Here is a 13,995-nt window from a genome sequence, read left to right on the forward strand (position 1 = left end):
TATTAACACAGTGAAAAGGGCAAATAATGTCTTCGTTTTATTAAGAAAATGATCGTAACCTCGCAGACTTCTGGAAGAATCTCAGGGACCACACTCAGAGAACTTCTCCAGTTGGTTTCTCAAGGAGGCCTCCTGGGAACAACATTCTCTTTGTTCTTACATGGGTGTCCGTAGTAGCTTATCAGTGGCTTTTATACCTGGAGATCCAATCTTCTGGTAACAAAACACATGGCTCACATTTTCTTGTGCTGAGTGTCTTGAGTTGTCTTCAACATCTTCTGGCGTAATTATGTTGCTGAAAAGTCTAAAGATGGTTTTGTTTTCTTTCCCTGATAAGGGAGTTCAGTTGTTTGCTTGAGTGCCCAACAGACTTTTTTTTCTTTTTCTTTCAAGTCCAGTAATTTTAACAGAGGATAGCCCAGTGTTTGTTTCTAGTCGGTTTTCTAAGGACATCATGGTACACCCTTTCAATGTAGAATTTCAAGTCCTTTTTTTTTTTTTTAAGTTTATTTATTTATTTTGAGAGAGTGGGGGGAGGAGCAGAGAGAGAGAGAGAGAATCTCAAGCAGGCTCTACCCTGTCAGCGCAGAGCCCAGTGTGGAGCTCAGACGCATGAACCTTAACATCATGACTTGATTAAGCACCAGGCACCCCTCAAGTCCTATTTTTAATTTCAGAAAAGATTTCTTGAATTATAGTTTTTTAGTATTTGTTCATTTCCAAATTCTTTTGCTTTTCTTTTATCTTCTGGGTCTTCTGTTATTATTATGTTGGGTCTTTTCTGCTTATCTTTTCTATTTGTCACTTTCTCCTTAATCCTTTTTACTGGTTCCACTAATTTTTTTCACCCTTCATTTCTTATAAAGTACAATTTATTCTGTTTACTTCTACTTTGTTCCTTCAGTTTAATCTTTGCTGAAATGCTTTCTTTTCTAATTTGTTCCTAAGTTGTATCCCCTCCACTTTCTAGTCTTTCTAGTTAGGCTTTTTTTTTTTTAGGCATTCTTTATTTTATATAAAGTACTTCTGTTTTGTGGACAAATCTTTCTTGCAGTCCTTGATTAACTGGAGAGATGTTGTTCTCTTTACTCTTTCTTTCCATGTAAGCGTGGGGGGGATTCACCCGTCATTCTTCTTAGTTACTTATTTCTGCTTGAAATCTGTATTCCTAAAATGGAATACAGGCTTGTGGAGGGTGCAGGTGGGGGTGAGTTCAGGACATTTCTGGTAGTTTTGTAGCTCTAGAGTTCTCTCTTCTGTTGCTTTCTTGATGTGTTAAAAAACCTGGCTTTACCTTAGGTTTGTTTGTTTTTGTTTTTGTTTTGGCTTTGTTCTCCTTAACTCTTCCCTGGATCTTATCTTTCCTCCACTCGTATTATTCCTACCTAGTGAATTTGGAGTTTACTCCCAGTGCTGGCCCCTTCCCATAAGAGGTCCTGGTAAGTCAGTTATGAGAGATCATAGGGGTGGTGGCTTCCTCCCTTCAGCCCTTATCAGGCGTCTGGTGCCAGGGGCTCCTGAACGGGTGCGTGCGTGGCCCCTCTCAGCGCACCTTTCTCTCACCTTGGCCCACGCTGGCTTCCAGGGAGGGGCCGCTGCAGCCCAAAGATGCCCCCTGCTTCTCTCTTCTTGATGCCACCTGGCCTTGTAGCTGTTGGTCTGCCCCACCCACTTGTATTTTGTGGTCTGGATGCACCTCGTGGATGTAGGCTTTTGTAGATGATGTCTACAGTTTCGCTTTCTTCTCTCCTAGTTTGCTTGGCTTCAAGTTCCAACCCTGTGTCCATCGAGCCCCCTTTCCCCACACTCTGCCTCTCCCCAGCCCCCACCAAACCACCAACCTCCCATCTGTCTAGTACTTAGGTTTTTTAAGTTAAGTAAAATTTTATTTTCATGTGAGTAGCTCTTAATGGTCTGTAAGAAGTCTGAAAGAATTAGGACATGTGTGTAAAAATACCTGCTGTTCTAAATATTGTCATGAGAGGTGGGGGGGGGGGCTCTGTGTTCAGCAAAGCAGCTTGTGTTCATGGGGGATTTTCCCCAGACTTTAAAGCAAACTCGCTTCTCTCTCTGTGAGTACATATTTCAGCATATACAGATGACTTCTCTTACCTTTAAGTTGTAAAATTTCTCTTATGGCAGCAATATTCTATGATACTCGGGGTATTTCACCCTTACTCAACCAGAACAAGGGTTTTCAAACTGTTGGAAGTCTATTAATGGACAATTTTTTTCACCCTAAAATCTGTTCATTAAAAAAAGTATATGGAGATGTCCTACTTCAAAATCTATTAGATTTTTTTTTATTGTGGTAAAATATATAGAACATAAAATTGTCATTTCAAAGTGTGTAATTCAGTGGCATTAATTACATTTACAGTGTTTTCCCACCACCACCACCATCTGTTTCCAAAATTTTTATCTCTCCAAATGAAACTCTGTACCCATTAAGCAATAAGTCCCCATCCACCCCCCCCACATACCCATGAAGTCACAGAATGTTTTAAATTACAAAATATATACATTACCTTTGGATTGAGTTAAAATAGTATGGTAAATATAGTATAAAGGGTAATAAAATGCAAAAATCATAGTGATTATGGGTAACTAGTTAGAAATAACCATAATATAAATATTAAGTAGAGGGGATGGTTTTATCTGCCTTAAAACTGTAGAAAGCATTTTGCCTGTAGGTGGCAGCACTCAGGCTTCCTTTTTCCTTGTTCCTCATTTCATTTGGGAAAAAGTGTTTTAGCAAGAGTGAGAAAGAATGGACACATTGCAGCTAGAAGAGGAGGAAAGAACTGGATACAGTGATATCTCTTCCCAAATTTAAAAACCATAGGAAGAAATGCTGTCTTTCACATAATCACTGGACAAGCTTGAGTTGAAGTCCAGGCCTCACCACCTAAGGGCCACAGGACCGCGTACTGGTCACCTCTCTAGGCTTGGTTTCTTCATCTGTGAAACACAGGCAGCAGTGAGATAGTGAATGTCATAGAGGAGTGGAAGCATAAATGTGTCATGAGTGTAATAGAGGAACAGAGGCATAAACAGCAAGTGTTTGGCATGGGCCTGTCTGGAGAGAGATTCAGAGCTTGGTAAATGTGAGCTACTGTTTCCACACTTCGCTTAGTGAAATAGCCTTGTGGCACTTAGTCTGAAACCCTCCGCTCTTCCTGCACCAGCCCTGCATGCGGGGTATCTGCTTGTCTGGGCTGGTACTCTCAGGACTTTTCCACTCACCCTGCAGCCAGCCCACCCCTCTGATGAGGACAGACTGGGCCAGGCCTTGGCCTGAACAAGTAGTCCTATTTTTTTAATGAGGCATAATCACCATATAGCATTATATTAGTTTCGGGTATACAACATCATGATTCAACCTTTGTGTATATTGCAAAATGATCAGCACAGTAAGTCCAGGTGACATCCAAGTAGTCCCATCCTGTGGACCTGATTAAATGTAGGTGTTTATCTCCCCGTTGAAATTGTGTGGCTTTCTAGTTCCCGACGGAAATTCATCAATGTTTTCCTTAATATCCTACCAGTGTGACTGAGATCCTAGAGCCAGGAAATGCCCTGAATGTACGGATATTATCTCTCTTGATCTTGGCTCTCTGAGAAAATCACTCTTAAAGTATAACCTTGGAGTAAGGGAATCCTGTTCGGGTCTGGAAATTAGTGCAGGATCTTATCTCAGTGCAGAGGGGGCGGTGGTACTACTCATACAGCTTTTGGGGGGGAGGCAGTTTGAAAAAATTTTTCAAAATCTTAAATATGCATACTCTTTGATTCAGGAATCCATTTTTTTTTTTTTTTTGAGACATGAGCAGGAAAGAGGGGCACACGGGGAGAGAGAGAGAAAGAGAGAGAGAGAGAGAGAGAGAGAGAATGAGAATCTTGAGCAGGCTGCACACTCAGCACAAGCCTGATGCAGGGCTCGATCCCATGACCCCAGGATCATGACCTGAGTGAAAGTCAAGAGTCAGATGCTTGACCCACTGAGCCACACAGGTGCCACCAGAAATACCTCTTATATCATTCTATCCTGAAAATACTATCAATGTTGGTGCACAAAACTATAGAGAAAAAGAGATAGCATTGTTTATAACTGCAGGAATTGAGAATGCTTATCGGTGGGGGATAGTGGAGCCAATAGCAGTTTTTCTGTGGGAATAACATGTAGTCCTTACAAGTAGAGAATGATGGAGAAAGATGTACGTGATATATTGTTTTATCAAAAAAGCAAGGAACAGAATGAAGTTTTTTAAAAATACAGTGTTTGGAGTACCAGAGTCGCTCAGTCATGTGAGCATCTGACTCTTGATTTCGGCTCAGGTCATGATCTCGGGGTCATGGGATCCAGCCCCATGTTGAGGTCCGTGCGGTGTGGAGCCTGCTGAAGATTCTCTCTCTTGTTCTGCCGCTGGTACTCTTTCCCTACCCTTTGTCTCTCCTCTTCTCTCTAAAAAACTAAAAAAAAAAAAAAAAAAAAAAAAAAAAAAAAAAAAAAAAAAAAAAGAATACAGTGTGTGTGGGTGTGTGTAAGATTTGAAGTCAGATAAGGAAATTAGGAGCAAGATCAGACAGCATACCCTGCTTCACTTCCGTTTTCCCCGGCGGCCTCTTCTAGGACCGCTCATTCTTTTTAATTTAACAGTCACTTCCCAAATTTTGATATGTTATCTTTCAAGAGTGTTTTATGGGCACCTGGGTGGCTCAGTCAGTTGAGTGTCTGACTTATGCTCAGGTCATGATCTCATGGTTCATGAGTTCGAGCCCCGCATAGGGCTCTGTGCTGACAGCTCAGAGCCTGGAATCTGCTTCGGATTCTGTGTCTCCCTCTCTCTCTGTCCATTCCCCCCACTCATGCTCTCTCTCTCTCTCTCTCTCAAAAATAAACATTAAAAAAACTTTAAAAAGAGTGTATTTAACAAAAATATTTGTCATTCAAGAACTCATCCACCCCCCAAATAATGCTCTTATACATAGTTATTAGATTCTTACACTAGCCAACCAAATTCTACGTAAGTCAAGTATTCCTTCCATAACTTAAAAAGTGCTACTGATTTAACAAATTGGCTCAAACAAGAAGACTCTTTTTTTCTCTTAAATAGTTTATTGTCAAATTGGTTTCCATATAACACCCAGTGCTCATGCCAACAAGTGCCCTTCCCCATGCCCATCACCCCCCTTCCCCTCTCCCCCACCCCAATCAGCCTTTAGTTTGTTCTCAGCATTCAAGAGTCTCCCATGGTTTGCCTCCCTCCCTCTCCCCCACTATTTTTCCCCTTCTTCTCCCCCATGGTCCTCTGTTAGCTTCCTCCTAATCCACCTATACATGCAAACATATGGTATCTGTCCTTCTCTGCCTGACTTATTTCGCTCAGCATAACACCCTCAAGTTCCATCCATGTTGCTACACATGGCCAGACTTCATTCTTTCTCATTGCCATATAGTGTTCCATTGTATAGATAAACCACATCTTCTTGATCCATTCGTCCGTTGATGGACACTTAGGCTCTTTCCATGTTTTGGCTATTGTTGAGAGTGCTGCTATGAACATTGGGGTACATGTGCCCCTATCCATCAGCANAGACTTCATTCTTTCTCATTGCCATATAGTGTTCCATTGTATAGATAAACCACATCTTCTTGATCCATTCGTCCGTTGATGGACACTTAGGCTCTTTCCATGTTTTGGCTATTGTTGAGAGTGCTGCTATGAACATTGGGGTTCATGTGCCCCTATCCATCAGCACTCCTGTATCCCTTTAAACAAGAAGACTTTTACCAGTGTTTCCATAATGCTGGTGTTTGCGGAAAAGTGCTCATTGCTTCCGTGACTATTTATTGAGCACCTACTGTGTGCCTGGTTCTGTTGAAATTTTATCTCCAAAAGAGGTCTTCTTTCCTGCCCCTGGGGAAAACGCCATCTCAGTTTGCAGCCCAGGGAGGGAATTAGGAGGTGAGCTCGGGCAGTGACCTGTCCACGGGGATCCTGGAGCCATCCGGCCCCACGGCCCCTTGTTTTGGGCAGAGCCCCTCACACACACTGGAGACGGGGGAGGCACGTCATTAGCTCAGCTCCGGTTCTGGGCGTGCCTGGCAGGGAGTGATTCAGACCCCTCCAAGGCAGGTAGCTTTGATGTGGAGCCCAGCGATGTTCAGAAAGTGCTTAAAGTAGAAAATGAGAGCCTCTGGTTTAAAAGGGGAAATAGATATAGAGTGTGTCTCAGAGGAGATGGCCCTCTCACGGCCCTCTGGTCCCTCAGAGAGTCTTGGTGTTGACGTAGGATTGGGCCCGTTGAGTGATATAACTTGTGGAGTCTGTTTTTCCTCTAGTTCATGGAGGGACTTTGTTCTGTTATCTGAGTGAATACACCTGGTGCAGCTGACTCTGCTCAGCCCGAAGGCCTGACCAGACATGACAGACTGAATTGGGTTGTATTTGGGTGTGTAACAAAGCAAAAACAAACCGCTCGTGATAACCTACCTGTGAGTCAGGCAGGGGAAGGGAGCCCAGACACATCCCCTGGCACCCACGGGCCAGCTTCCTACTCCTGTCACAGGAGCAGTGTGGTTGGCCTGAGCTCCTCACCACTCCACACTGGGGTGACCATACAGCCCCCGCCTCAGCCTTCCTTACGCCCAGTAGGGTTACTCCTGAGAACTCCCTTTCCAAAGACATCCTGCTTTCTCTTCAGGGATGCTATTTCCGTCTCCGTGATCATAGCAATTAGAAGAAGATTTTTAAAGACAGATTTATTTGAAGCTTTTTTAGTCGTCATTTTGTTTTTATTTATGACTCAATGATGGTGATTTTCATTAGCCACCTGACTCTTCCAGGTTCTGCATGCTAACTATCCCTGAAAAGAGAGAGACCTGAAAATCTGCTCCCTCTGAAATCTGAAACAGGAAGCAGCCTTAACAGAGTGATGAGGAAATAGGTGTGGGTTTTGTACATTGCTGCACAACTGTCGGAAAAGCCTCATAGCGCAAACCACTTAACGGATGGTACTTGTTCTGAGAGGGAAGGAGAGGCTGATATTTGAGGTTTGCTTCAGAGGGAACCCCGAGTATTCAGTTAGAACCAAGTCTTGATTTTTCTGATCATGGGGCATTCTTTCTACTGCAGATATCTCCAAGGCCTTGGTTCTAACGGAAATCGGCCCCAAACGTGACCCTGCCACTCTGAAATTGTTCCTGAGCAACATGGAGAGGTTACTCCACGCCAAAGCTCATGGGTATGACATTTCAGTTCCCAGAACATCCCGGAACCAAAGGGGAAAGTGCCAAGCACACAGTCTTGCTCACACCTCCCCAGGGAAAGAGGAAAAGATCCCGAGTGATGGGAGGTGGCGTGCATGAGCCCCATGTAGAGGCCAGGAGAGCCATGTGCTGCTCCCCCCACCGGTGTGCTATCTCGTGCTGGTGTGCATCTTGTGTGGTCAGCTCTTAGGAAGGCGATAGGGGACCTTTGTTCCAGAAGCCATGTGACTGATCTCAAGCCCCACAACCAGTGAATCCTGTATAGGCTTAGAGCCCTTCGTAAATGATACCACTCCAGCAAATGTTTAGGAAAAAGAAGTCCTAACAAGTCCACGTGAATCTTCTCCCACCTCCCACCCTTCCTAGGTCTGTGTTGTACCTGCTAGCCACATGAGGTGATTTAAGTTTAAGTTAAAGTTCAGTAGAGTTAAGGCAAGTTCTTCGGTCGCACTAGCCACATTTCAGGTACCCAGCAGCCACAGGTGGCTGGTAGCTTCCACGTTTGCAGAGCCTTTCCATCCTCACAGAAAGCTCTCTTGGATGGCAGTGCTCTCCACCACAGATCTTGAATCTAGAGAGCTTACTAGAGCAGCTCTGTGGCTCATTTTAATGACTGGGAATGCCCACCAGAGGGTTGACTTTGGATGATGTCAGCTATTTAAGAGAAATCTGACTTGTGCACAGCACCACTCACAGGAACCTTTGCCCTCTCCCCTCTCTTCCAGGGTCCGAGTGATCGGGAGCTCCACCTTGGCACTCTGCCACCTGGCCTCAGGGGCTGCGGACGCTTATTACCAGTTTGGCCTGCACTGCTGGGACCTGGCTGCCGCCACAGTCATCATCAGAGAAGCAGGTGGCATCGTGATGGACACTTCAGGTGAGCCCCTCTGACCCTCAACCTGCTGTCAATCCTCAGGGGAATGACAGCAGACTAGAGCAGTAACACCATCAGACCCAGTGTCCCCCAGTCTAGACCTGGTAATGCCACCAGACCCAACGTCCCCCAGAAAGGACCAAGTACCACAGACCCAACATCTCCCAGACTGGACCAAGTACCACCAGACCCAACATCTCCCAACCTAGACCAAGTACCACCAGGCCCATCATCTTCCAACCTAGACCAAGTACCACCAGACCCAACATCCCCCAACCTAGACCAAGTACCACCAGACCCATCATCTTCCAACCTAGACTAAGTAACACCAAACCCAACATCCCTCAGACTGGACCAAGTACCACCAGACCCAACAACCCCAGACTAAGTACCACCAGACCCAACATCCCTCAGACTGGACCAAGTACCACCACCAGACCAAATGTTCCCCCTACTTCCTCAGACTGGTCTATTGATGAGAGACCATGTGAAGATGTTGGAAAAATAGTGGGCTAGTGCCTTCTTGGCTTTTCTGCATTCCTACACTATGCCTCTAGGCATGAAAAGAAACCCCAGGATCAGGATATGGCCAGATAGGAATAGCACCACCACTGTACACTTAACATAACATTTGGTGGTTTTCTAGCATACGCATTCTGCCCCACCAAATCTGATGAGATAGGCAGAATAAGCATCGTGTTCCCCATTCTATGAGGAGGAGGCTAGCACCCCCCCACACACACACCCTGTAGTTCAGCATGGGGTCAGCTTGGTGTACAACGTGAGCCCTGTGAGGTTTTTAGGAGAACAGACTCAGAAAGGTGACTTGTGTTCCTTCTACTTCAAGGTCATCATGTCCCAGTGACTGACCCCCTGGGGGTGAATCCCATAACATATCTGCCCCCATAACTCCACTCAGCTTCAGGCAGACCCCTCATCTAACATTTAGGAATAAGGAATCTGAGACTGGGTGAATATTTTTAGATCCCTTTCTCTGCTTTTTAGTCATGACTTGTTAGCCAGCCTGCACCAGGTCACTGCCCAGACAGGTCCCACTCAGACCCGCTGAGTGAGGACTTCCATCCATCACATGGGGTCCCCAGTGCCACCCAGGCGGCAGACATTTGAGAATTGCTCTCCGCTGTGGTGGTCTAACCGATCATGTGAACCTCAGTCCCAATGGCTGGACCTTAGCCTCCATTCCCCCAGCACAGCCTCGACTGCTCCCTTCCTGGGGCAGCAGAGGGGCTGCTGAGAGGCTGCACCCCTGCTTTGGCCGGGCTAACGTCCAGACCTCCCTGTTTGGTCCCGCCTCCAGCCTGGCCCGAGACCTTGGTTTTCCTTGGAGCAGGCATGTGCCAAGTTGCCATTCAGGACTGTTCTGCCCTCTCCAGTAACTCGGGCACCCTCTCTCCTCTCTCTGTCCTCAGGTGGACCTCTCGACCTCATGTCTTGCAGAGTGGTGGCTGCGGGCACACGAGAAATGGCGACGCTCATAGCTCAGGCCTTACAAACAATTAACTATGGGCGGGATGATGAGAAATGAAAGGGAGCAGAGGGGCAGAGAAGTGTGACCCGAGGACCGGGCCCTCCTGGGAACGCTGAGGCTGGCGGCGAGCCCCGGAACAGAGATGCCTCCAGCAGCCAGCACATGTCAGGCGTCTCTGACCACCCCCACAGGGAGGTGTTTTGCTAAAGTATGTGGCTTTCTGGTTAAATCCACGTCCTTCACCCGGATTCGGTGTTTAGCTGGTGTCCCACTTTAATCTCACATAGCCTTTATCAGGTTAGTACACATTCTTCAATCAGGGCCCAAACCCAAATCTCGTGTGACGTACATATTGAAAATTGAGTCGATTTTTTTCCTCCAGAGCGTAAATCTCAGGTAATAAGGCAACTGCTAAGGAAGTGGACTTGTTCTCAGGCCCTCCCCCATGGTACTTCAGAATGCAATAAATCAAAATAATAGCGCTCTGCCTTTCTGTTTCCCTCCATGAGTGTGTCGCCTGTTTCCCCAGACAACCCACAACGCCCACAGCTGTAGATCCGGGCTCTTCGGGAAAGTTCGCACATTAAAGCCCAAAGATAGCAGTGTTTGCTGTCTGTCTGCTGCTTTTGATAAGCACTGTGAAAACTACCTTAGTAATTACCATGTGTTAATAGATAAAGTGAGCCGTACAGACATCTTAGGAATTTATTTGAGCAAAAAACAACTCAAATCAGGCAGCACCAAAGCAGAAGTGGTGAGAAGTGCCCCGTCCACGGGAGCTGGGGAACAGCTGTTCTAGAGAAAAGGCCAAAGGAAATTCTCGGTTGGCGGTAGCTTAAAACCTCTTTGGCTGTTGGTGATGGGTTGTCCTTAGGTTCACTCTTGTAACCTTAGGGTATTTACAGGCTTACGCTTTGGTTTGCTTATGCGGTGCTATGGCATTAGAGCCACTTCCGTCTGATGGCCTCCTTTTTAATTGATTTAACAACCCCCCCGCCCCCTTTCTGGTTATCCTGTCGTACATGAGAGATTGCCCCAAACTTTGGTCTTAGCACCACTCTCTGCCACCATCAGAGTTCAGTCACTCTCGTCTCACTGTGAAACTCCCAGGTTATGATGTCAGATCCGTGGAAGAATTGCTTTTGCTGGTTTTCCCAGCGTTCGCCTTGTTTTTTGTTCTCCACCCACACCGAGACCATCTGCTGTGCCAGTGGCTGGGAGCACACACGTAAGACCTTTGAGAGAACACAGCACACCAGATTGCCCGTGATACTGACGAAGAGGAAGGTAATACCAAGCGACTGCAGTATACTTCTAGCCGTGGCTTCCATGAACCCAACCAGTTGCTATCAAATAAATCAAAGAATGTACCAGAATCAACCTGTATAAGCCAAGGAGCATGTTTGTTAATGTCTTGTACTGGAATTTCTACAAAACCAGAGGTGTTGGCCTAGGTACAGCAGGAAGTATTTGCTGTGGCACAGACTCCCCCAACAAGTAATCTAAAGCAATTCTATTATCGAGGCACCTGGGTGTCTCAGTCGGTCAAGCATCTGACTCCGGCTCAGGTCACGATCTCACATTTTCATGAATTTGAGCCTCGCATTGGGCTCTGTGCTCATAGCTCGGAGCCTGCTTCAGATTCTATGTCTCCCTCTCTCTCTGTTCCCCCACTGCTTGCACTCTGTCTCTCTCGCTCTGAAAAATAAATAAAGATGAAAAAACCCTTTTTTTAATAGTTTATTGTCAAGTTGGTTTCCATATAACACCCAGTGCTCATCCCCCCAAGTACCCCTCTCCGTGCCCATCCTCCCCTTCCCCAACCACATCCATCAGTCGTCAGTTTTTGTCAGCATTCAAGAGTCTCTCATGGTTTGCCTCTCCCCCTTTAATGGCAATGTCATGGGGTGCCTGGGTGGCTCAATTGGCTAAGCATCCGACTTCAGCTCAGGTCATGATCTCACCATTCCGAGTGTGAGCCCCGCATCCGGCTCTATATTGACAGGTCAGAGCCTGAAGCCTGTCTCAGAACCTGTCTCCCTCTCTGTCTCTGCCCCTCCCATGCTCATGCTGTCTCTCTCCCTCTCAAAAATAAATAAACATTAAAAAAATTGTTTTAAAGCAATTCTATTTTCTAAAACCACCTCAGCAGGAGAGCCCCTAGGGACTTTTGTTGTGCAGCCAGGACATTAGCAGTAGACGTGGCAGTGGTTGCCAGAGTTAAGGGTAAGTTTCTAATCATACTTCTGTTTGTAACAATTCCGAGCCAAGGAAGAAGGGACCTTCCAAATGATGTGCCTCCAGAGGGGTTAGCGGCTGCTAGTAAACTTCTCTTTGGTAAGTTCAGGAGAGTGGAACAATGTGGAGTTTTCTGGGGTGTTATGAAGGGACAGTGGGACAGTACTTACAGGAAGGGTGCATTGTCCTTACGTCCTCCAGACAAGGAGCTTCCCAAGCATGGAGGCCGCTGCCCAAACTTCCACGTGTAAAGGTGTAGCCAGGAGGTGCATGGAGGGCTCCCCCAAGTATTAGCATTCATGGAACCATTGCTCCATATAGAGGCATTAGCATCATTCATCCAAGACTCCAATACTGCATTATCACATATTAAAAGACCACCCAAATGTACTGGCCTAACAGCAAGCCTACAAATGGTCTGGTTGACACCCACTGCTCTGTGGCATCTTTTATGTGTTTATTCAGTGGCTCTTGCTGTCCCCTTCCAGGATTGGAGTAAACTGAGATAAGAAACAAGGATTCATAGATCTAGTATTTTAACTTTATAAAAGGGACCTGCAGAACAGTGGCGGCATACCATGGTCCTCAGGATTCCCTTCACAACTTGATTTTGTTTCAGCATGACAAATCCAGCAGTTAGTTTAGTTTCCTGAGGTAACTATTGTTTGTGAAATCCTGTCTTCCTCTGCATTAACAGACAGAAAAGGCAGATAGCAAATAGGCAAAGAGATAAAGGTTTCATGCGGGAGGTGAAGATTGGATCCATGATCTTGAAGAGCTGTTCACCTCAAGCTGTCGTATGCTTCTGAGGAGGAACCTCTGGTCAGTTTCAACTTCACATCTCCAGGTGGTATACGGTTCCAAGAGCCTGGAGGAGCCCTTTCAACTAGGAGCTGTGGCTTCAGGGTTCAAATCCCTGAAGTTGAGCTGGCATCTGGGTAGTGGGGAGAACCTGGTATGGTCCCTTCCAATGAGGTTCATGGGCAGTATTTCTGAGGTGTCGTTTCCAGAAGACCTACTTTCCAGGTTCTAAGTTGTGGAAGGTTCAGCCAGCTGTAGGAGAGCCATGGAAAGCTTTCTTTTCCTGGTACACTTTGGCATAAGGCATTAAACTTTACAATACTGAGTCACATCAGAATTTATGAGTACAGTAGACACGTGGCCTATCATCAAAAGCATAGGTCTTCCTGTTGCTGTTTCATGAGATATTAATTTGGGCTTTCCCATAAGTGCTGATCTAACTGTCATCAAAACCAATGGTAGACCTTTTTGCCTGGCAATCAAGTTAATTCTGCAAACTTAGCCAGCTTCAGGTTTAAGATACCATTTGTTCACTCAACTTCACCAGATGACTGAGGATGGTTAAGATGATAGTAATTCCACTGTTTGAAAGCAACCATCTTATTTGTTTAATTATTTGCCTAGAGAAAAGAGTTCCCATCACTGGAAATCTCTCTGGGGGATACCCTCTAAAGAAAATATCTTTTCTAAAAGTTTCTTAGCCATGGTTGTGGCATTAGCCTTTCTGCATGAGAAGGCTTCAGTCATCCTGAGAAAATACAAATAATTACAAGGACATATCAATAACCCATTGTAGGAGCAATTGAATGAAATCTATTTGTAGATGTTCAAATGGCCCAGTAGGTGGTGGGAATGCTCCATCCAATGAGCCATCTTAACGGCCTTTCCAGGGTTAGAGACATTGCTCATGAACCAATTATGCAACTTTGGAGCACTCACCCACCAATTCTTTTTCACAATTTGGGTCATTTTTTCTGTGCCCTGATGAATTGCAGAATACAAAGCTTCTAGTAATGGCAATTTTAAGGGCTCAGGAAGAACCAGGAGGCCATCTGGGCCCTCAGGGTGTCCTCTAATATAAAATTTGTACCCTCGGTCTCAACATTTGTTGTTCTAGTTCAGGTGCCTGATTTTGTCTTTTATATAGACTATCATAAATCATTTGATTAGAATCAGTCTTACAGACTTTATTCAAGTAGTACAGTGGAAGAGGTTAAGTGCTGGCTGATTTAGCATGGAAGCCTGCTACTCGGGTTCTGTTTTCTAGTACGAGCTTCATTTTTAATAGTTCCAGTTCAGTTAGGCAGTAGAAAGGCAGAC

General features: G+C 45.6%; 1 protein-coding gene across 1 annotated transcript in view; it reads left to right on the plus strand.

The window, feature by feature from the left end:
* Nucleotides 1-10,125, plus strand: part of IMPA2 (inositol monophosphatase 2) — a 42,338-nt gene extending 32,213 nt beyond the window's left edge. Inside the window, exons 6-8 of the mRNA XM_039217252.1 lie at nt 7,140-7,248; nt 7,999-8,150; nt 9,578-10,125. Coding sequence (XP_039073183.1) covers nt 7,140-7,248; nt 7,999-8,150; nt 9,578-9,693 — 377 coding nt within the window. The 3' untranslated portion in view covers nt 9,694-10,125. The remainder of the gene's footprint in view (nt 1-7,139; nt 7,249-7,998; nt 8,151-9,577) is intronic.
* The last annotated feature ends 3,870 nt before the right edge of the window (nt 10,126-13,995 follow it).

This window comes from Hyaena hyaena, unplaced genomic scaffold (genome assembly GCF_003009895.1).
Source record: "Hyaena hyaena isolate Hyena2069 unplaced genomic scaffold, ASM300989v1 scaffold_673, whole genome shotgun sequence".
NCBI lineage: Eukaryota > Metazoa > Chordata > Mammalia > Carnivora > Hyaenidae > Hyaena > Hyaena hyaena.